The sequence below is a fragment of the Meriones unguiculatus genome, chromosome 1 (assembly GCF_030254825.1).
Source record: "Meriones unguiculatus strain TT.TT164.6M chromosome 1, Bangor_MerUng_6.1, whole genome shotgun sequence".
NCBI lineage: Eukaryota > Metazoa > Chordata > Mammalia > Rodentia > Muridae > Meriones > Meriones unguiculatus.
This window is the reverse complement of record NC_083349.1, coordinates 46,482,625-46,506,515: the sequence shown is the minus strand read 5'-3', so window position 1 is coordinate 46,506,515 and position 23,891 is coordinate 46,482,625. Positions and strand designations below refer to the sequence as shown.

The window sequence follows — 23,891 nt, the reverse complement described above, 5'->3', positions numbered from 1 at the left end:
AAGTTGCCCTCTGACCTCCACACACGTCTGGTAACATGGGAGCACGCACACACTCAACTAATAAATAGTCTGAGGCATCATCTCTATGCAGCCCTGGCTGGCTTAGAACTCACTGTGCAGACCAGGATAGCAGGGAACTCACAGAGCTTTCCCCACCTGGCTTCTCAGATCAAAGTAAAAAGTCTCTGAAGAAAAGGAAGCAGTTTTTTTTGTTGTTGTTTGTTTTGTTTTTGTTTTCCTAAGCTAAAGCTAGAAATATCTTTGGGTCTCTTGGTAGCCTTATCTTTGCCAGAGGCCAACAATGCCAAAACATATTCAGAGGCTCTGACCTCTTACCTGGTTTCTACAATGGTTTTAGGGTTGCAACTTCAGATGGGGCCGGGTGGGGGGGGTGTTAAAGTAGAACAACTTCTGCTTGCAAGACTGGAATCTCTGGCTTGGGTGGAGACCTAGCATTCCAGTTGGTTCACTCTGGCGAAAGGACCACCTCGGGGAAGGTGTCCTTACCTTAAGTTGTGCTAAAGAGACGGTGGAAAATCTGGTTCCTTAATGAGATACTAAACTTTTCTCTCCCAGACGCCCCACTTTCCCTGTGCAGGAGCTTACTTACGCACCTTTGCCTGGTGAGGTCGTAACTTTTCCTTCTCTTCTCTCCCCTTTCTAAGCATGCTCTCCTTAACATCTTGGGCTTCTTTACTCTCCCTCCCTGCCAAGTGTGCAGCTTGTCAATCATGTGTCTGATCTACAGGCCAGTTTACATTAGGTGGCTTCTCCTTCTCTCCTCCAATCATGGGTCTGATCTCCATTCTCCCTTCTCCATTTTCCTTCTCTTCTCCAGATAGCAAGCTGAGCAGCAGCTTGCCTGGCCTGAGATTCTTCTTTTAAACCCTAATAAAACTGTCTTGCTGCTTCCATTTGAGTTTTTTCCTAATTTCTTTTTTTTTCATGAGACTAAGAACCCCGAGGGAGGTCCCAATTTCCCTCATGTAATAAAGATATGCTCCACCACACCTGAATTTTTTTAAGTTTATTTTATTCTATGTCTATGGATGTTTTGTCTGCATGTATGTCTGTGTGCCATGTGCATGCCTGGTGGCTCAGAGGTGAGAAGAGAGCACCAGATCCCCTGTAACTGGAGTTATAGATTATTGTGGCAGCTGGGAATCAAACCTGGGTCCTCTGGAAGAGCAGCCACGTCTCCAGGCCCCAATTAAAATAAAAAGTTCTTCTACCAGGATGTATACTAAAGATTAAAAGATACAGAGGTTAGCATAACCTCCATGCAAGGATGACGTGCAAACTCATGAAGCATTCCCTACTTTTGGACCCACAAGTACCCTGTGACACCACTGGCTCCATGATGCTGCTCTATACTGTCTCTTTAGAAGGAGACAATTCTATCTCCGCTGTGTTCCGTGCTGCTGTCATTTCACAAGAATTAATGAATTAACTGATTAAAAAAAAAACATGCTTAGCTTTTTTTTTATTGTAAGGACGTGTTTAATGACCTCATCCTCCTACACATTGGAATTGAGGCTGTAAGCCCCTGTCTCCGTTGTTAAACTGTCTTTCATAACTCACTGAGGACAGTGGTCTGCCTCTGCAGATCTGCAGGGCTTAGAATCATCACAAAACCAGGCAATAGTACCCCACCAGAGCCTAGATATCTCTGTTTCCTTGGTAAGCGGCCACAGGTCTGCTGGTGGAGAACAGGAGCAAGGTGCACAGTATATCTGCAGCAGGATCCTTTATCAAGATCTCCTCACCTAAGAGGCACTGGTGAACTGGGTCGTAGTTCAAATGAGGCCTCCGTTTTAGTGACTTTTCAAGTTGTAGTTTCTCAGCTCAGGGAAAATATTAGCAGGCTGTACAAACCTACAGATTGTCTGGGTCACTGCCAGTTAGAGTGACGCTCCTCACCTTCTGTTGGCTAGTGCTGCCAATGGGGTTGGCCTCTTCCGCTCTGGAATTCCACTATTACTACTGTAATACAAGAGCTTATTCCATCAGTTCCCTCTCACACCATCACCACACCTGCAGAGGACAGCGAGTCCAGGGCTTCCAAGACCACCAGTGCCCCTCTTAGCAATGGGTGAAAGGACTGTCTTCTGGAAGATTGTGTTGTTATTTTCTCATCAAACTTTAGGGTACGCCCTCCTCAACTGCATCAACAACGATCAGGTATGTTAGTCCAATTTACAGAAGGGAGCGTTGTGCTGGATTTCATCAACCAACTTAGCAGACCGAGAGCCACTCCTGGTTGAACTTATCCACTGCCTTTGTTCTTTTCTCGTGGCTGTGATGAAGCACTCCCCAGGAGCCCCTTTTCCAAGGGCTTCTGGATTCTGTTAAGTTGATAATTAATACCCACCACCACAGTACCAAATCCATAATCACTGGTGCTGCAAACATCAGCAATTTCCATACACTCTCAATTTTCACTTGGTCTGGAATTCAATCTCAAGCAGAAATCTTGTCATTATAAAGTGTTATGAATGACACGAGTTGTCCCCTGTAGAATCCTCACATCGGACATCAGGCGTCTCCCTCATCTTCCTGGAGTATGATAAGCCATGACTTGGGCTATGGGTCTAGAGGCTAAGAGATGCTGACAGGTCCTCGCATGGTTAACATCTATCTGGTGAACTCATTATAGGGCTTTCAAGGAAGGTAGGGCCAGTCTGTTAACAAAGGAGGAGCTGGATCAGCAAGCAAGAAAGACTCAGGGGGAAAAAAAAATTATTAGACAAGGCCTCATACAACCCAGCCAGTCCACAGACCCCCTATGTATCCCAGGATGACCTTGAACTCCTGATCCTCCTGTCTTCGATCTCCCAAGTACTGTGATTACTGACATGCACTACCACATACTGCTTACCTCAGTAGAATGTGCCATTCAAATAATCATGTACATCCCAAACTACTAAAATGTCCTCATTCCCGGTGTTCAGATAGAAGGCTAAAAAAGCGTTACAAAGTCAGCTTGCGTGCAAATTTGGCAATCCAACACCGAGTGTAAATGATTGTTAAATATACAGTTCCTCTAGCAACAGGAGGAGATTCCTCCAGAGCACCGATGTCTTCTAAAACTTCAGAAAACTGACAGTTTTCTGACCTGTCGTTTTAACCCTCAAACGTCACAGCAGTTTTCCCTCCCTCTGGGTGTGGAAATCTGCTTGTTAAGCTGTTTTGTTATGTTTTCACCTTGGCCTTCAACTTGACAGAGAAAAGAGGAAGGTTTGCCAAATTCCTTAAAAGCTTGCTCCAAGATCCTTAAAGCTTGGACCCTAACTGCTTTAGGGAATTAGTTTTAGAAAAGAACTATATCTGCTATAGGGAAGTAGTTTTTGAAAAGAAGTTAGGCGTTTCCACGAACCTTTTCTTTTTGTATTGATGTGACTTGTTTTTGCTTTATCTATAAAACAAAACAAAACAAAAATGAACCCTGGAATAAACCCACGCTGTTTCAGTCATACTGACAGCCCTCTCAAGCCCATCCCCTGTGTAGTGTGACTTGTTTTAATTATTTTAATCCTCATTCCTCACTCAGGTACTGTCGACTCTGCCGGTGGGCTCCAAGCTCTACTGGTCTAAATTTAGCAAAGACCTGCCTGCAACAGGCATTTCAGTCACTCACACTAGTTTAGGCAACACTGTGTCTTGCGTCTTTCCCAAGACCCATCATTTTCTCTTTCCCCTCTAACTGTAAAGCCATCATTAAGGGTATAAAGGCTAGATAGCCAGTCCCGGTTCCTGTCCTTGGGGAATAGGGTGTCCTAGGGGTCCTCATCCTAAAGATGCTTTTGCTTCAGTTACAGCATCTGTTTAGGTTTATTCAGGAAGACAAAATATATCCAATATACCAACAGCATACTCAAGCATTCCAAGTAGAGGAAGATTAAATTTCAGGAATGGGTGCATTATCAAACCATTGCAGAGGGGAGGAAGGGGGAAGGAGGAAGACAGATCCATCCATTTGCCAAGGAAGGTAGGTGCTGGGGTGTCGTGTAGTGCAAAAGTCCTTGCTAGCACGATGGAGGCCCAGCGGTTTGAGCCCCATCACATTTTATCTCAAACAACGAAAGTAGGAGGCAGGAGAGATGGCTCAGTGGCTGAGCGCACTTTGCTGGTTATCAGCACCCACCTGACAGCTCACAACAGCCTGCAACTCTAGGGAATCGGATGTTCACTAGGGAGTTCTGCAAGCATTAGGCATGCATGTGATACGCACACATACATACATTTTCACACACCCCTCAAACAAAAAATAAAAAAGTAAACCTTTAAGGAAAATATAATACTAAAGCGATCTGGTAAGATATCTTAGAGGCTTTGCTCTTTGCCCAGATGTCGTAACTATAAAGAACCTTCATTTGCCCATCTGGTTCTCAAAAGAGATGGGACCTTAAAGTCAGTGAGTGGAGACTAACTACAGGAGTCTACCTTCAGTGAGAGACTCCTCTGTCTCGGTGCCTTGGTCCAGGAACGTCAAGAAACGTCAGAGCTGCCAACACTTCTTTCCGTGCTCCAAGGGGCCCTAGCCCCTGCCAGGGGGCCCATGGTGCATCCAGAAACCCCTGTTAGAAGCGCAGCTGGGAACCACAGACTGCGGGGGTAACGCAGGGGGCTCCACCCAGCTCCTGAAGAGGGGAGAGGAGTGGGAGGAGGTGGTAGGAGAGGAGGAGAGAGAAGGGGAGGGGCCTGCCTCGCCCCCGCCCCGCAATCCACTCCCATTGGCCAAAGGCTTCCTGGCCCCATCCCACCGCCCGCCTTCGGGCGACGCTTAAAGTGTGCGGAGCAGGTGCCTCCAGTGGAGGACGAACTTTGCAAGAGTTAGTTCCGATCGCTGCACCCATTCATTGCCCGCAAGCCTCCATCCTTCGGTCCGGCCCGCAGTTGTGGGGAAGGGGATCCAGGGGCCGCAGCGGCCGCTTGCGGACTACGGGGACCAGAGGAAGGGCCGAAGAGCGCCGCTGACCCTCGTGGGCTGGGGAGGTGACGGCGGCTGCGTCCATGCAGCTGTGTGCCAGGGCATCGGGGCTGCGCCTGGGCCGCGGAGTCGGGGGCGGCCACCGCCTGGCTCGGGGCACGGGCTGGAGCTGGGCGCCGCGTAGACGGGACAGCAGCGGCGGCGGCGGCGCGGACCGTGGCGCGGCCGGGGCCTCGCGCCTCCTGGAGCGCCTCCTGCCCAGACACGATGACTTCGCTCGGAGGCACATCGGCCCCGGAGACAAAGACCGGAGGGAGATGCTGCAGGCGCTGGGGCTGGAGGTAAGGCCCTCCGCTCTGTCCGGGCTCCGTCCGCGGGGCCTCCGGGCTCCCACCTTGCCCTCCTCCGTCCTGCGTCCCGGGCCCCAGCATGGAAGCCAGCTCCCTCTTAATCTTGGTGCCTCCCGCCTTCCCCTTAACTTTTCTCCTGCTCCCGCTCTTCAAAAGTGCATTTTAAAAAACTAACCCCAACTCCAGACGAACCCTAATTTTGCAAGAAAGGGAGGAAGACTCGCTCCTTAAAGAGTGCCTTAGTCCGGTCGGCTCCAGACGCAGACTGAACTCGAACCCGGAGTGGCGGATTTACCGTCTGTCTCCATCATTTTTCTTTTCCTCCAGAAGCTTTCTGTTGCCTGAAGTTTCGCTTTGAAAGAAACGCTAATTAGGCGATTTAAATGAAGTTCCTACCAGCCTTTGAAGATGAAAAACACAGAGGTGGTTCTCAATTCAGTCATTCTTCGCTGCTTGCCGTGTTCACCAGCTTGCGGGGTTTTTGTGTGTGTGTGTGTGTGTGTTTTGTTTATTTTATTTTTTTAATTTTAGAGCATTGATGAACTCATCGAGAAGACGGTCCCCGCCAGCATTCGCTTAAGGAGACCCTTGAAAATGGAAGACCCCGTGTGTAAGTGGCCGGGAGGGCTCCCCGGGGCTCTGCTTGCTCTCATTTATTTGGTTTCTGTAATCCTTAATGGTCCAGCCTTGGGGTCGGATTGGTGAGGACTAATGTGCGGTACGTTACAGACCCTAAAACGGCGGGACTCCCCCACCCCCACCCCCACCCCCCGGGAAGAATCTCCCCTGCCCCTCTCGGTGTTCTTTACCCCTGGGTTGCAGGCGAGGTACCTAAAAGCTTTCCCGAGGAAGGCACAGCACACGTGGTGCGTGCACTAGGACTCTCTCTACCTCACGCACCCCCACCGGAAGGGCTCTGGAGTCCTTTGAGCTGGGAGTGTTATCTCTGCAGATCCCGTAGAGAAAGGAAAAAGGAATCACCTGAGGTCATCATACAGCTAGCGAAGAGGCGCCAATTGGCCAGACCTACCTAGACTTCTCAGCCTTCTTTGCACCAGAGTTCCAAACTGTTCTGTCTCACATCCCTTATCTGTCTCACACTCACCTTCTGAAAGGCCGCAGTGCTTTGAGAGTCCGAATGATCTGATTTTTCTGAAGGGCACACAAATATGATTTATATTTGCTTAAGAAATCTTGGCCTATTTGTAGACTCTATCTCTATCTATCTATCTATCTATGTGCTAAGACTTGCTTGTATTTATCTTCGTGTACCACATGGGGTGTTGGATCCTCTAGAATTGGTGTTCCACATTGTCTTTGGGGGGTATTTTTAGAGTGGGGATAAAATCGAGACGGCAAGGGCATGGTCAGGGTTGAAAAACTCTTTTAAGAAAAAAGAAAAACCGCCAGGCTCCTCCTCCCCTGGTTACTCATATCATGGAGATACAGGGCAATTGTTTGTTTGTTTGTTTGCTGTTGCTTTGTGGGTTTGCTCACAAAGAAAACCACCTGCCTGGGACCTAGAGAGATAGCCTCACGCTGTAGCTAGCCTACCTCAGTTTCAGGACATCACAATTCCGAGCCAACAAATGTGGAAAGAACAAGAAGGTTGGCTTATTTGTCTTTTGAAACAAGGACTTTCACTCAGATCAGGCTAGCCTCAAACTTGTGCTTCTCTGGGCCTTACTCATCCAGTGTTTGTTTATAGTATGCGAGCACCACAATGTGGAACTGTATTTATTTATTTTTGAGCAACCATTGTTGTGCGTGTGATTCTTTCTCTCTGATGCCAAACTGATGCCGTCCTGCTTTTTAAGACAGGGTCTCGCTGCGTTGCCCTGGCTGGCCTGGCTACGAACACCAGCTGGGATGAAAGGAGTACACCACCACATCTGGCCTTAGTTGTGTATTTTTAAAGGAAACTATTGGTGGACATTTGTGCAAGTAATTGCCTTCCTGAGGCTTTCAAACTCAGAATGTCTAGATTAGCCCCTGGTACAAAATGCTCTAAAGTAAGATGTTCTTTTAAGAGTGTTAAAGCTTAGGGAACTAATCAGGGTTCGTCTGGAGTTGGGGTTATTTTGTCTCTTTTTCCTTCTTGTTTTTTTTTTTTTTTTTTAAAATAGCATCTCCCTGATTCTTTAGCTGGCCTGGAACTCACTAGGTAGACCAGGCTGTCCTCAAAGGCAGAGATCCACCTGCCTCTTCCTCCCTACCCCCCTCCCCCAGCACTGGGATTAAAGACTGACTTGTTTTGCTGTTGTTTGGTGCCAATGAGTAATTTTTATATCAAGAGATGTGCCCTGTCCCTTGGAACAGGTTCCCAAGATTTGCAACTCTGTAGACACTAAACCTAGCAGCTTCTGTGAGACTTTAGGTGGGTTCCATCTGCTTAGCCCACATTCACTTGGAGAAAATATTCTACAGTCAAAATTCCCACCTTCCCTTTCCCAAAGCTTGCTTATTGGATCAAGGGTCAAGGGTGACCTGAGGGTTAGGGATGTCCTGTTTCCAAGACTTGGCTGTTTTATTCTGCTGTGTCATGGCTGAAGAATGTTTTTTTGTGAGGAAAGCAGGTTGGCTTCTTGTTGCCTCCAGCAGGAGTGTATAGAAGTTGAACAGCCTTACTGAAACTTACTTCCTGTGAGCACTGATGCCGTCCTGCGCTCAGGAATAATTCTGCAGCCAGGATTTGTTTGCTATGGTGTCATCCTCATTGTAAGTAATGAGTAGATTTTTGCATTAATACCTGTACATAACTATTGTGAATGCCTGTGACCCCAGGACTGTGGGAGGCAGAGGTAGGCAGATCTCTGTGAGTTTAGAGTCTACCTGGTCTACGAAGTTCAGTCCAGGACAGCCAAGGCTACACAGAGAAACCCTGTCTCTAAAAACAAAAACCAACCAAACAAACAAAAACTTAAACATTTATATGGTACCTTTGAAAAGTGTTTTCTGTGTATTTATTCAATTCTCATTATAACCCACAACTAAGTCAGTCTTTTGCCCTTTCTCTCCTTTCTACTGGGTTGTCCAGACTGGTCACAAAACCATGAACTCAAATGCTTCTCTTCTCACACTACCATGCACAATTATTATCCCCTCTAAAAGGAAGAAACCATGGCATACAGAGGCTCTTTAACTCACCAGGGTCTAGCTAGGGACCTTTTGGTGGGAACAGGATGCAAACTCAGGCCATACGGCTCATTGCCCCCACTCTAGTCATGGCATTGCTGCAAAGCAGGGAACTCTTGTCCTCACTCTTCTAAGGTGCACAAAACCAGGCATCCCCGAGTCACTCTTGTCATGTGCAAAGCGCTCCAGTGGAAATGAGAGGCTATAATGAGGGCCTAAGTGTGGGAATGCTCAGGCCCGCTGTCAGGGTGAAGGGAGTGTAGTGAGTATTGGGGCCCATATCCCCTTCCCGACAAACCTGGAGGATGTTGCTACAGGCAGAGGGACCAGCAAGTGAAAGACAGAGCATAAGGGTTCCATCAGCCTGGAAGGAGACTTTCTCTCAGACACTTCAGAAAGTGCCTTGAAAAATACTTTTTTTATCAGCTAGTCATTCAGTAAGTCATTATTTAGAGAAGCAAGCAATGACACTCAGTTCAGAATCCTGTCAGTTTAATTCCACTGGGGTGAATATCCTTTCCCCAGTCACAACCTTGCACCAAAATAATAAATTAGTTTAAGAAATACAGTTTAGTGGGAACATTAGTTTCTCTGAATGGTAGAGGCTGTTTTTTAAGTATTTTGGATTTTTCTGCAGTACTATTGAAAAGTACTTCAGAAACCAAACTGATGACTCTTCAGTTGTGCTCTGGTTTGCTGTGTAATCTTTCCAGTCATCTCACAGGAGCCAGATTAAACTAGCCCAAATTAACCAGCTAACCGCCACAGAGATTAAAGTTTACACCAAACCACACGCAGCTTTTCCTGGGCATGCTCTGGGAGAGAGAGGAGAAGGAAACCCCCTCATGCTCAAATCAGTCAGCTGGGGCTGAGGAGATGAGCTGTCAGAACCAGAGCTCTCCTGGGGCCTGTGAGAACTGAATGTTCTAAGGTGTGTGGTCAGAGTGAGTTTTTAAATAAATGTTTAATGGAGGGCAGTGTTCAAGGGAGGGGCATTGTGCAATGTAGATGCAAGTGATAACTTTACCACCCGGGAGGGTTCTGGAGTCCCTGAGCTGATCCGAGAGCACCGAGAATGGGGCAGCGATCCTTTCCCATCAGTCCTGCCTGTAGGGTCAGTCCTCAGTCTCTCTCTTAGCTATTTCTGGCTCCTCCTATTCCCAACTGATATAAATATACCTCATTTGTAACTAGCATTTTTTTTCCCTTTAATCTAACAACTGTGGATGTAAAGACTAACCAAATGACAATGTCAAGGTTATTTACTCTGAACTAGCTGTAGCAAGAATCAGACTTGACTTTTGGAAGGAAAAAAAAAGCTTTAGAGCATGGGGTTGAAGGGGCTTCAGGTATGTTCCAGCAGGAGGCAGTTGGCTACCAGGACAGTACAGGAGGGCTATCGAGAGTGCAGTTTTTCCTGGGTGCAGCTTCAGGTGTGATGATGTAAGCATGTCTATATGGCTCCCTCTGGTTGTTAGGAATTGAACCCCAAGCCTCAGGACTACTAGGCAGCCCAAAAATGTCAGTCCTTATAAAGTTTATTTTTATCATTAAAATAAGTTTTCTTGGGTTTGGATGTATAACCACACTGACCAAGCTGTTGACAGAAACACCAAACTGTTACCTTTTCTTTTTAAAAAATTGCATGTGAGTGTGTGGGGACAGGGTGTGCACGGGAGAGCGGGTGCCCTTGGAGTGTAGAGAGGGGTACTGGATTCCCTGGAACTAGAGTTAGGAGTGGTTGTGAGCGACATAACCTGGGTGCTGGGAGTGTCTGAGCCATCTCTCCAGCCCTCCTCCTCCTCCTCCTCTCAAGGGATTGTGGATCCTATGCAGCATCCACAAAGATATTCCTTTTTTTTTTTTTGTTGTTTTTAATTTATTTAATGTGCTAGTGTGAGATGGCTCAGTGTGTAAGGCCACTTGCAACCAAGTCTGATGGATACCCAGAGCCCACAAGGTGGAAGGAGAAAGTGAACTACACAGAACTACACAGGTTGCTCTCTGACACGCACGAGTGAGCGCACATACACACATACTAAGTGCAAACCCTTAAAAAAATATATTTTGTATTCCAGGCATAGGTGGCACAAGTCTGTAATCCCATCACTTGGACTGGGGTATGGGGAGGGCAGAGACAGGGAGAGCTCTGTGAGTTCGAGACCAGCCCGGTCTCCAGAGAGCTAGTTCTAGGACGATCATTCCACTTTTGCATAAGTAAACATTCTTTGACATTGATTGTTTAAAGTGGACTGTTTTGGGAAAACTATAGGCTATCAGCTGCTAGTTAGAAATTATTGTCAAAATCAATAGTTTTTCTAAAACAATAATCTGCTATAAGAGTCTATTGGGTCTGCTTGCCTTAACTTTTCCTTTTTCTTAGTTTTCATTTCCCAAAAGGGGTGTAAAGAGGCTAGAAAGGCGGCTCATTAGGTAAGGGGACTTGCTGGTTTTTTGAGAGAAATGGAGTTCGGTTTCCAGCATCCTATGGCAGCTTACAACCACCTGTAACTCTGGTTCCTCGGGGTCTATCTGATGTCCTCTTCTGGCCTCTGGCTACCAGGCATGAGTACACAGTCATGTGCAGGCAAATATACTAGAAACGCACATCTTTTTCCTTTCCTTTCCTTTTTTTTTTAACTCCGAGATCTGCCTGCCTCTGCCTCCCTGACTGCAGGGATAGAAAGCACCTGCACCACCATGCCTGTCTCACCTTTATTTCTCAAGGGATTTTAAAAGCTATTTACAGATGCAGTGTTTCAGACAGATTTAGTGCCGTATACGCAAATTTCCTGTATATCTCCCATCCTCACCTCCCATCAGATTGCTCAGTTTGTTATGATTAATGGACCACTTTTTCCTTCCTTTCTCCCCTTCATCCTATGTATCCTGTGATGACCTCATCCTCGTGATGGTCTTGCTGCGCGCTAGAATGGATGTGCCCCACCATGCCTGCCTGGTGGATCCATGTTACCTATGATTCATAGTTAACCCAGGAATAACCGTAATTTCTTATGCAGTCAGTGGTGGATAATGAACTGTGCAATGACCTGCATTAATCATAGAAGTAGACAGATCAGTTTCACAGCCTTAAACTCTTCTGTAGGCATAATCCTAAAACTGCTGCATAGATCCCAATTTGTACATATCTCTTACGTATTATTAACTTATGGTGAATTTTAAATAGCACCAAAAATATTAAGATCTATTGAAGTCACTTATTCCACAGCATTGTAGATATATCTACAGTATTATCCTTGAAGACCACTAAGGATGGAAGGACCCTTTGCCCCTTCATGAAATTCCCTGCACCATTTTGGCTCTTTGGGTTTTGAATTGGTGTTTCCTATGGTCTTTGTCACCGGTAGGTATTTGATCCGCGTAACTAGATCTGCCTCCGTGGTTTCCTCTGTCAGCTTTCTGTCCTCATTTATCGAGAGGCTCCTCCTGAAAGGCACTGCCTAGGCACTGGATACACTAGAGTCAAGTGATAATAAAGATAAGGAAGACAGTGAGATAAATACTGAATATTTTTGCAGATAGGATGGAAACAGATTACGGCATCTGCAGAGATGAAAGTGTAAAAACACATGATTATTTGAGGAATGGTGGATCAACTGTAAGCAGACTATTTAGTTGCTGGGGGAAAACGAGATATGAGATGTCACTCTGGAGGCTTCAGAGCCAAAAAGTTTACCTGGCCTACGTTACATGTGACATAGTTCAGTTCTACCTGGAAGCAGACACCAAGACGATGTTAAGCAGGGGATGACAGGAGACCTCAGGCTGCTGCAGCTCTGACCCGGGTAGAATGGAACAGAGGTGATAGGAAGACTGAACGAAGAGACTCTTGGATGGTTGCACACTTCCTGGAAGAGGAAGGGCTGAGAAGCGTACAGAGCTCAAAAGCAAGCTCTGAGGCGATGCTGTCGATGTAGACAGTTGGCAGCGAGTTCACGGGAAAGGGTGACGTACCTAGTGGAATGTGGAGAAGAAAGGCAGCACCTAGAGGGGGGCAGGACAGTCAGGAAGAGTCACCAGGGCCAGGAAGACGTTTTCCACGAGCGCTGTGGTCCCTGTGTAGAATTCTGGACCTCTCTGAGGTCCGGGAAGGAAGAATGTCCAGAGTCAAGAGCGCCCCCTAGAGGGGTAGGAGTTTGGGCGCTGCCTGCTTGGTGCTCTCTTTGCGTGGTAAGCAGGAAGAAGACTGAATTAGGCAGAAGCGGAGTTTCAAAAGAGTCAGCATGTCTGTCTAGGTGGTAAAAACGGAGGTCACCCCTCGCAGAGAGCCTGCTGAGGTCAATGGCATCGACTCTGCCAGGCGTCATTTAGTGATCCAGGAGCAAGAACTTGTGGTGATTGAGTTCAGCTGAGGCTGACGGTTGGCGTCAGGTGCCAAAGACTTGAAGGTCTGCCAGTCAGCTCAGGTCACTGGGTTCGCAAAGAGAGGGAAAGGCTCATCAGCCTCGCACCTAGAGTTCCAACGACCTTCATGGAACGGGGAGCGAGGGCATGGGCCGCGCCCCGATTCCGAAGTCAGAAGCTCCGGGTGCACTGCCCCAGTGTCTGTCTTCTGACTTCTGCATGCCTTGGTTAAACCTCCTGCCCAGTAGCTGTGTACTTTCGTGTATGCTGTATTGTAGATGAAGACGTAATCTCTTTTTGAGATTTATTTGTAAGTTATGGCCATACCTGGTGGTGCACGCCTTTAATCCCAGCACTTGGGAGGCAGAGGCAGGCGGATGTTAGTGAATTGAGGCCAACCCGGTCTACATGGTGAGTTCCAGGACAGCCAGAGCTACATAGTGAGAGCCTCAAAAACAACAAAAACAGAACAGTTATTGTTATTGTTTATTTATATGGATGTGTACTTGTGGATGTCCTTGGAGGCCAGAAGAAGGCATTGAATTTCTTGGAACTGAAGTTATAGGTGGTTGGTTGTAAGCTTTCCAGTATGGGTATTGAACTCTAGTCCTTTGCAAGAGCAGCAAGTGCTTATAACTCTTGAGCCATCTCTCTAGCGCCTTAGATCTCATTTTCACTGCTCAGGCCTGTTTTGCTTAGTAATCCCAGTATATTTTTATAGTACAAACAGAGTTTTAGTATATATAGATGAAGTCTCTGAAAGTCTAAAGTTATTGTAGGCACTGATAGAACTTTATCCACAGTGTTGACTTTTCATTCCTAAATGTTCTTCCAAAGCTTTTGCTTATGCAGTTGACCCATGTATGAAAACAGTTTTTGTAGTAACCCGTCAGGTGCATTATAGGCATTCCGGACGACCTGCACGGTGAGTCCTTAGGTCATTTTCACTGCAACCCGCCGTGCTCCTGCCTACCAAGAGATTACAGTTCATAACTTGGTGAGCTTATAAATTAAACCACACATTTCTCCATAGACCGCTCCTTTGATCTATAAGAACTTGTCCTTTGTCTTTCCTTCAGGCCAGGATAAGTGGTTTGAGTTAAGCTTTCACTCTGCAAGCATAACAGCATGGCCAGGGGGCAGAAAAGAGGAAAAACAAAACACCCCACAGATGCTCGTTTCAGTCTAACCATCTGGCCTGGATATGAACACATAGGTCATCTGCTGTTCTAGATAAATATTGTGATTTGCAATGTTTCTCTGTGTGCTTACTTTAAAAAAAAAAAAGTGAACTAGAGAGGCCCTGAGAAAGAGATTTGAGTTAGAGGAGCAAAATAGCAGATAGCAATGTCCCTCTGTCTTCTCTCCTCCCATGTGGTTGCTGTTCTGGTGCTCTTCAATCGGTGTGTCTTTCAGTTGAGCAGGGTGGGCTGCGGAGGGCTGCTGTGTCACGTGGAGAAAGGAGCCACCAGGACCACAGAGGCGACATGCCTCCCCTCCTTAGGTGGGAGTGGGGGTGCGAGGGGTCAGGTGTGTTGCTACACATAGTATCTGTGATTTTCATTTTAATTGTCAACTTGACACTGCCTGGAATCACCTGAGAAGGGAATGTCTAAGGGGCAGGGGTGGATAGGGTTGTTCCCTGGGCATGTCTGGGGGCAGAGAGCGTCTTGATTACATTACGATTGGAAGTTGAAAGACCCGTCCATGATTGGTGGCACCTTTCCTGGTCAGGGGCCTCTGTATTGTTTAAGAGTGGGCGTGGTGTCCAGGACACTGGCATGCCGTCATTCATCTAATTGCTCTCTGTTGATTGTTGATGTAAGAAGATTGACAGCCCCAGGCACCTGCTGCCTTGACTTTCCCACAGTGACTGTAGCTGGAGTTGTGGGCCAGATTACTATTTCTCTCTAACTCTGCATTCAAAATTCAGAGTATTTTTTATCAGTGTGGCAAGAAATGGGACTAAGACAGTGATCCATTGCCAATAGCTAAGGGCCTTCCAGGGCATTTCTCCTCTACAGAGGGCAGAGAATCTAGTTTGGTTTGGATTCTCTTAATGAAAAAAAAAAAAAGAAAGAAAAAAAAAATCTGTGATTGAACTGAAGTTGGTCATGAAATCTTTCACTTCCCAGAGAAGAAAATTGACGCCAACAGGAGGTTTTTGGATTTTTTGGATTAGTGAGTGGCTGCTAGGTGGTCATATGGGTAAGACTTAAACGGAAAAAAAAAAAAAAGGTTGTAAATTGACTAGGTGATGTGAAAGAAAGGCTAAGTCTTTAGGCAAAATCTGAATCCTCATTCTGGCTTTTACTCAGAAAAATCAGAAAGTTGTAAAATAAACTATCACTCATAAAATATTTATGGTGGAAAACATTTATCATGGTTGACAGCTGCCCCCTCCCCCCACTGTGGTGGTTTCCACACAGCTTTGAAGCTGGGGATATGAATGCTGGCAAGAAAAATCTGCCAAGACAGCCTCCACCCTCACAGTCTGTCCGCAGCTTTTCCCTTCGGCCTCTGGCAAGGAAAGACCTTTCTCAAACTGGTGACATTGTCTGGGCAAACTCAAATATGAGTGTGTTGGTTTTCAGTCCTGACATGATTTCCTTGGAGACTTCCTCAGGGTCTTGCCAAGTGTAGGAGGGCGACAAGTCGGGAGAGGCTGCGACACTGCTTACTCTCTGCTCAGTGCGGGTGCTGCTGGCTGGGCTCCCCAGGAAATGGTGTCACTCACGGAGCGCCACACCAGTCTACTTCCCAAAGAGTACTGCACTCCAGGAGTGAGGCTGTCACTTAATCGTTATCGAATAAGTGGTATGAGTGCATTTTCTAACACTCAGATGCACAAAATTTTCAAGGGAAAGTGAGACCCGCTAACCTCAGCTCTCTGTGAATCATTTCAAGAGATGTCCTCTGTCTAAGCATGAGCATGTTTATTTGTGGTCATTATATTTATCTATTTAACCTATTTGCTTGTGTATGAGAATGTGTGTGGAGGTCAGAGGACTAGTTCATTCTCTCCTTCCATGTGGGTCCCAGGGATTCAACTCAAGCAGACCATCAGGCTTGGCAGCATCTTACCTTTACTGGGGGAGCCATTTTACCAGCCCTATTGTTTTGTTTCACTGAAGCTCTCTCTAGTTCAGGTTTGCCTTGACATCAGTGCGGTCTTCCTGTCTCAGCTTCTTAAGAGGATTAATAGACACACCCATCTTGTATTTGTTCTTTAAAAATATAAAGGTTTAGGTGTAGCTCAGGGTAGAATGTTTGCTTAGCATGTACAAGGGCTTTAAATTTAATCCCTCATACTACAGAAGAAGAAGAATCTGAGCGGTATGTTTGAATACCATCTTCAGATTACACAGCCTGCTAGTTAGATTCATTTATCTGAGGAATCTCAGCAGCTGATTAAGACCTATACTGTTATAAAACATTTATTTGAGCCAGGTGTGGTGACACACACCATTAATCCCAGCACTGAAAGGCAGAAGCAGGAATATCCCTGAATTTGAAGCTAGCCTCATCTACACAGAACTGTAAGACAGCCAGAGCTCCATAGTGAGAGTCTGTCTCGAAACAGATCAGTTGATACAAAGTTCTGGATATTTTAGGCACACATGGCAAGGAAGCTGCTGTTAGAAAGTCTTTCTCATGTGGAATTACATAAGGAGGAAGGAGGCGTGCGCATCGGTAAATTCCAAGAAGACGAAATGCTGTTGCCACCTGGAGACTCAGGAAGCTGAGCCCAGAGGGCACTGAACTCTGTCCTCTGTCCATTAGGGCCAGGGCGTTATGCAACACTCTGAGGCAAAGGAATAAACAGGTCAGAAGCAGGTGTTCATTCCACAAGAAAAGAACTTGCTGCTTAGATGTGAGAAAGATTGCTTATGCTACGGCCCGGCTGGGAGTGCTCGGTTGTGAGGGCACAGTGGCCAGCGGCCCTGCAGGGCTGAAGGCCGCAGAAAATAACAGCCTGTCTCCAAGTGGTTTTGTTTGTTTTGTTTTGTTTCGTTTTTTTCCTGTTTTTGTGAGAACAGGATCTCACTGTGCAGTTCAGGCTGGCCTCTGATTCAATATGTATCCCAGGTTGTCCTTGAACTCATGGTAACCATCCTGTCTCAGTCTTTGAAGTGCTAAGATTGAACAGTGCACAAATCACCATTGCCTGGTCCCTCTCCTTTTGTTTGTTTGTTTATTTTTGTTTTTTAATAGAATGAATACCTTCCTCGTTCTGTCCATTTCTCTCCTAGTTACTTTAGTTATACTCCACACTCCTGAGTCAGCCTTGTGCCTAGGAATATATTTGCTTTAGGTTGGTAGGAAAAGCATGAGAAATGTGCACGTTTCTCAAGGTGGGAGGCTCTGGTGTGAGAGCAGGGGATCTGGTCTTTTCCCTCATTCCTTTGTCTACGCAGCTTCCCCGGGGATGAGCTGCCCAGCAATCAGATGACACAATCTCATCTTTATGGGCTTCTCTTACCAGGTCGGAGGCAAAGGCGGCCATTTTGGGATTAAAGATCTCATCTTGTTTTCTATAGAAAGAGGGGTACTTTTCAAGGCAGATGAGAAGGGAAAGCAGTGGGTACTGTGTTCTGGCCAGTGGGAATTTTATTTAGATTTAAGTATGGTCTAAATCTTGGACTTTGAGGCCGGGCTCTGCTCAGCTCCATTTCAGCTGGTTTGGACTCAGTGTCTATGTCACTGACTGAGTGAACCTGTGTACTTTCCTCCTGTCTTTCATTTGCTTTCCTTTCGACTACTCCAGGCTTCCAGATACATTGGGTTGACTCTTCTGCATATGTTCCTAAGTGTCCTTTTTTTTCTGAATGGATCTGAGTAACAACAGCAGGGAGCAAACATTGGAAACTATTCATACACCAAGCTCTGGGTCTGGAGGATGATTTTCTTATGCGTAGGTGAGGAAGCCTGAGGTCCTAGATTTTTATCATAGCAATGTCCTGGCTTCTGGTTGGGGAGTTCAGTTATGGTGAGCAATGGATGAGTGAGTGGGAACAGCTTCTCACAGCATTCACACTTTAGAAAGCATGACCAGGAACTTGCTGTCTCAGTTTAGTTTCTAGTTGCTGTGATAAACACGCTGACAAAATTAATTAACTAGTTAATTAATTAACCAATTAAAGGGAAAGGGATTTATTTGGCTCTGAATTCTAGGTCACGGTTCATCGTTGTGCAGAAGTGAAGGCAGCAGGAATTTGAAGAAGCCTAGTCACATCTCATCCACAGTCACGAGCAGAGAGCAGTGTATCAATACCTGCATGATCAATACTCCCTTCCCAGAGGATTCGAGAGCATGTCAAGTTACCAATACCCTGTATTGGCCCTAGAACCCAGGGCTTCTGCGTTGCTGTGCAACTGAGCTACAGCCCCAGCCCTTTTTTTTTTTTTTTTGAGACAGGGTCTTGCCCTGTAGCCTAGGTTGGCCTCAAACTTAAGAGCCTCTGCCCTGCTTTCAGAGACCTGCTACAATACGTTCCCATGGTGAAGATTTCATGGCCTTAGTTAGGTAGGAGTAGAATCAACATGAGTCTTATAAGTTTGGCTTTCCCTGTAGGTAGGTGGGAGGAAATAGATTATAGGAACTGGGCTGGAGCTCACTGTTCTCCCTCACATCTCGAAGTATTAAAGGTTTTGTTTTCTTGTACAAGGAAGATTCAGGCTCCTTTACTAACCTAGTTTAGAGCCCAGGGTCTCCAGAAATGCCAGGACCTTCCATGGCACTGTCATGCTTTCCCACCCAAGTGACTGTCACACTTGAGATTTGTTTGTTTGTTTGTTTGTTTTTTGTTTTTGTTTGTTTGTTTTGAGATGATCTCACTATATAGCCCTGCCTGGCCAGGAACTTTGTTTGAAGACCAGGCTGTCCTTGAACTTACAGAGATCTGCCTTGCCTCTCCCACCCGCCGAATAGTGGGATAAAAGGCATGCACCAACAAGCCCAGTTCAAAAGCATTTTTATGCTTCTAGGTGTAATTACTTTGTTCCTCATTTATGCTCAAATGCCTTTTAAAAACCACACAAGTGTTACATGGGCTTTTTCACACTCAGTTTCCTGCTCTCTTTCAAGGGTCAAGTGCCATCTTAGTCCCTGTGTTCCATTTGTCAATCGAAAAGACGTCCCTACCTCTTATCCCCTGTAAAGCTGTCATTGGATTTAGTCTCTTAACTGGTCTTGAGTCTGGTCTTGTTGAGCTACTTCTTAGGGGAAGGGGGTAATGTCTTCTTGCAGGGATCCTAGACTACTCCTCTCTTACTGCTCCATGATAGGGTCTTCCATCGCAGACCTAAAACAGAAACTGTCTTTAGTGTCATTGGGAATGAGCACACACAGCCAGGGCCATCATAAGAGGACCAGAAAATGAAGCCTTGTGAAAGTAGAAAATGAAAGAATAAAGAGGAAATTAATTACTGCTGGTCTGATAGCAAAATCCAGCCAGCTTAGTGGAGCTTCTCCTGCCAGGAAAAGGCCAATGGGTTAATTGTGGTTCAGCAGTCTTCCTGAATCCCAGCGCTGAGCTCCGGAGCTCCTGTCACTGTCCTGACCTGCTTCTGAATCTTTGAATCTGAGTTTTAAAAACACATTTGTGGGGGCAGTAAGGTGGCATAGAGAATAAGGACATTTGCTGTGTAAGCCTGGGTGACCTGGGTTTGCTCCCAAGAAGCCATGTAAAGGGAGAAAGAGACAACTGAGTCCATGAAGGTGTCCTCTAACCTCCATACATGTGTTATGACAGACACACGCGTGGGCATATGCAGTCGCCCTAACACACAAACACACACACACACACACACACACACACAGTGCATTTTGCAGATAATTTGACTTAATGAGAAGTTGTGGATCTTGGCACAGTGGCCATTTCCCTATCCGGGAGGCCCATGTGTTCTCAGAGAACACCCCTGTTCCAAATGGTAAGGAGTCCCCTGCACTGAAAGAATTGTATTGGGAGTAGCCTGGGTAAATGTGAAAACATAGATGTTTTCCTGGGATTAAAGCCACACGGGTCAAATGTGAAACATTCTTCTGCTGTAGTTCTTTCTACTCTGTTGCTTTCAAGACTCTCCTGAGAAAGCTAAAATGTGTCAAGACCTAATTCATCAGGGAAAACCAGGAGGAAGCTCTTGGCCAGCATTTCACACTGGGCGATGCCATGGTGTGATGGTTGGAGGACCTCTCCACAAACCAGTCTCTCTTTCCACCATGGGTTCTGGGGATTAAACTCGGGTCTTCAGGCTTGTATAACCGCACCTTTACCCACTGAGCCACCTTATCAGTCTTATCATAGTTACTTCTAACCAAGACAACTAACTAGGATGGCTTCAAACTCTGATCCTCCTGCCTTATAGCCTCCACAGGTGCTGCTGTTCCTGGCTATTCAACATTCAGAAACATAGTACCAACCATAGTGCTAGTGGATAAACACCTTTTAAACCATCTGGGCTTGCTTCTTCGGTGGTAGAGTCTTCATAATATACTGAAAGTTTTTGTCTGGCTAAGACCTGGAGACCACCCTGGCCTGTGGCTATGGTTTCAGTGTCCAGAAGGGACAACTGTCCTACAGCCTCTCTAGAAAATGTCTGAGCAGATGCCTGTAAGGTTGCTGAAGTGTCGTACTGCAATCCGGATGGCTCAAGCAAAAGCCATTTGTTCTCTCTAGGCTGATTTCAATGCAAGGTACTGGCAGATTGGTTCCATTCTGGAGCTCTAAGGATGAATCTCTTCCATCCTCTAGCTTCTAGTCATTGCTGGAATTCCGTGGCTTACAGACACATCCCCAAACTCTCTACGTAACATGGTATTCTCTCTATCAAATGTGCCAAAATTGCCATGTTCTTGTAAGAACACCAGTTGCTGAATGGAAATGGCCCCGATTCAGTATGACCTGCTTTAATTTGATTATTTATATCTGTGAAGTCTCAGTTCCCAAGCAAGGTTATATTCAAAGATATCAAGAATCATTATTGTAATGTATTTTGTTTCAGGAGATATAGTTCAATTGACAGCACCCCTCTTTCTCATCTCCCTCCTGGACTCCAGTGCTAACTTCTAGCCACGTTTCCCTGTGACCAGAGTCTTCTCCACACCTTGTATAGAATGGCCTCCCCATCAGACAGAGTCGCTCTCCCACTATCATCAAAGAACTAAACTCTTGATTTGACTAGCAAATCCTTTCAGACTGTTCTCATTTGAAGGTTGGACCTTTGTCCTGATGGCAAAATGTGGAGCAGGGACCTGTCCATCTTGCACAGGGTCTTAATTGAAGCTGGGCTGGCCTGCCAGGCACCACTAATTAATCTCCCCTCCTACTGGGCTTTTGAATTACTGTTCCCAAGAAGATTATTTGGGGAGTGATTGGATCTCCTGCATTCACTCAAGCACTTTAAAATTCCTTACTAACTAGATCCCTTCATGGGAACACTAGGTGAGAGTTCATGTGAGCCTTTTATTATTATTTGTTATTTTATGTTGTAGGGTACTAGGGTTTTTGTTGTTGTTGTTTTGTTTAATATCTCTTCAAATGACAAGGAAAGTATCCAGTTCAGCAGAACAATTATAAACAAAATCGAAGCAATGTATTATATAAGGCTGTGACCTTGCTTGTCTCCAGAGACTATAAAACAACTGGGAAAAAGAAGAAAATAAAAAAAGAAAAGAAATAAGGAGCAAGAGAAGTGACTCAGTAGTTAGGAGCACTTTTTGCTATTGCAGAGGATTTAAAGTTTTATTCCCAGCACCCACAACGGACAGCTCACAGGTGCCTGCAGCTCCAGAGGGTCAAATAGGTACTTCTGGCTTCTGGGGGTACCTTTACACACACACACACACAAATAAATAAATACATTTATAAAAGAAGAAACATAATATCACTGCAACAAGACAATTTATGTAGAGGAAACAAAGCAGAAATTTAAAAGATACAGAAGAAACATGGATTTAGGCAACTGTTAAAACAGTTGGGTAAAGAGGCTGGGCACGATGGTACATACACTGGGGAGGTGGGTGGATGGCCAGCCTACATAGTGAGTTCCAAGCCAGTGGAGGGGACATAATGGACATAGTGAGACCTCACTCACCTCTGTCTCAGGGAGACAGAGAACTGAATGGAGGAGGAGGAAGAAGAGGGAGAGAGAGAACGAGCTCTGAATGAAGAAGAGTTGAAAAGAATCATGAATGGCTCAGTGGGTAAAGTGCCTGCCACAGAAGCTTGAGGACATGTGTTTGGTCTCTAGCACCTCCATAAAAGCTGACCATGACTGAGCATGCCTGTAACCAGTGCCCCGGAGGCTGAGACAGACACATCCCTGGGGCTTGCTAGACATGAAATCTATCAGTGAGCTCTAAGATTGAGAGGTCAAGTGTGATTTGGGGATCCTCCTACTGGGTTTCCATATACGGTATTATTTAAGGGTGGTTGAATGGATGATATTTATTCCATCTAGCTGCTCTCCTGATACAAACACCCAAACAGCAGGAGACTTTTAAACTGTAAGTGGAGCTTCCTGTCAGGGCCTTTTCTCTAGTAACCTGCCTTCTTTTCCCCACCGTCAGGTGAGAATGAAATCCTCGCAACCCTGCACGCCATTGCAAGCAAAAACCAGATCTGGAGATCATACATTGGCATGGGCTATTATAACTGCTCGGTGCCCCAGACCATTTTGCGGAACTTACTGGAGAATTCTGGATGGTAATGTATCTCCTCACTAGAGAACAGGTATCCGGGACTCGCAATCTGTGATGCTGTATCTCACAGATCAGACGCTGGCCCCTGTCCCCTCCTGCTCTCTAAGCTCCAAGAAATTCCTTGCAGGCTGTTGAAACAGAGTCTGTTCCCTTCCATTTCCATAAAGTCCAGCTCTGGCGATCTTTTTCTTGACAACCCGAATCTCTGCGTTGCTTTTGAACAAGGTTTCACTCCTCTCTGGTGAGGCCCCTGCGGCGTTTGGGGCTGTGTCTGAACTTAGTACATCTCGGTCCTTTGGCCTGTGCTTGCACAACCAGCTTCTTGTTCTCGTCTTACCTTGTGAATCAGATAATTCTTTCCTGCTCCTGAGAAGCCTTATGTGTGTCAGAGGACAGTTCTCTTCTGCCCTGGGACCTGGAGATAGAAGTCAGGTTGTCAGGTTTGTCTAGAAAAGTGATTTTACCCACCTACCATTCCTGCTGCTTTTGTCCCATCTTTACAGGAACCAGATCTGCTGCCATCGCCATGCCTGCCCTCTACCCCATGAGTGGAGATTTTCACTACAATAGACTCTGCTTCCTTATTAGGAAGAGAACAGGAAAGCAGGCCCATCAAAAGAGAGAGACAGCCAACTTTTCAGTATATAAATGTGCTTGCTAATGTGTTTGCATTGCTGAGGGCTTGTTTTTCACTGTGGCTCTGGTAAAAGTGTGCATGATAAACTCTAAAGGCTATTTGATTTCAAAAGCAAATAGCCTTTTTCTCCTCGCCCTTAAAAAAAAAAAAAAAAAAGCCTGGTGAGGTCCATGAATGAGCTGAAGCTTTCTCTGCCTAAGCTCTGGCCTGTAGCCTTCGCTCTTAGTGACCATACAGAATATCTGCCATATTTTTCTCTGGCTGTGAGCTAGTATGCTAATTCATTTGGGGGCAGCCAGCATTTTGAGAGGGAGACAATACTCTGTTTTGTAGTCTCTGGTTTGGGTGAATTTTAAATATTGCTGCTTTGCGTTATCCAGAAGCTGCCCTGGGCCCCAGAGCGATACTGCAGCCTGCCCATGCTGATAGGGAGGGCTGTGAGCTCATGGGTGGGTGGACTTCACATTATACTTCTGAATGGTTTCCATAGCGATGGAGCCAACAAATTCCGGTGACGTGAGAGGAAAATAAATGGGTCACATAGACTCGAAAGAACACAAACATTTGGGCTCTTAAAAGAAACTGTACACTGGGCCTAGAATTTGTTTCTTGGAGCCCACTGTCCCAAAGTATCCATTGCTGATAACGTCAGCAGCTAAAATCATTTCATAATTGCATTTTCCTTGTGGCTTTCTGTTTCGTTTTTGTTTTGTTTTGTTTTTTGTGTTTTGTTTTGACAATCTTGGCAATAAGATTAAAACAAGCTTTTTT

The 23,891-nt window shown here is 45.9% G+C and overlaps 1 protein-coding gene, 1 long non-coding RNA gene and 1 pseudogene across 2 annotated transcripts in view; 2 read left to right on the top strand and 1 right to left on the bottom strand.

The window, feature by feature from the left end:
• Positions 1 to 1,222: 1,222 nt before the first annotated feature.
• LOC132651313 (U6 spliceosomal RNA) lies at positions 1,223 to 1,323 on the top strand (annotated as a pseudogene).
• A 153-nt stretch (positions 1,324 to 1,476) lies between these two features.
• LOC132655329 (uncharacterized) lies at positions 1,477 to 4,677 on the bottom strand. Its single transcript, XR_009593178.1, has 3 exons — positions 4,444 to 4,677; positions 3,377 to 3,415; positions 1,477 to 2,681 (listed from the first exon to the last, which is right to left on the bottom strand). It is a non-coding gene; the product is annotated as an uncharacterized LOC132655329 (long non-coding RNA).
• A 124-nt stretch (positions 4,678 to 4,801) lies between these two features.
• Gldc (glycine decarboxylase) overlaps positions 4,802 to 23,891 on the top strand; it is an 83,692-nt gene continuing 64,602 nt past the window's right edge. The window contains exons 1-3 of the mRNA XM_021647898.2: positions 4,802 to 5,271; positions 5,812 to 5,890; positions 22,352 to 22,487. Coding sequence (XP_021503573.1) covers positions 5,014 to 5,271; positions 5,812 to 5,890; positions 22,352 to 22,487 — 473 coding nt within the window. The 5' untranslated portion in view covers positions 4,802 to 5,013. The remainder of the gene's footprint in view (positions 5,272 to 5,811; positions 5,891 to 22,351; positions 22,488 to 23,891) is intronic.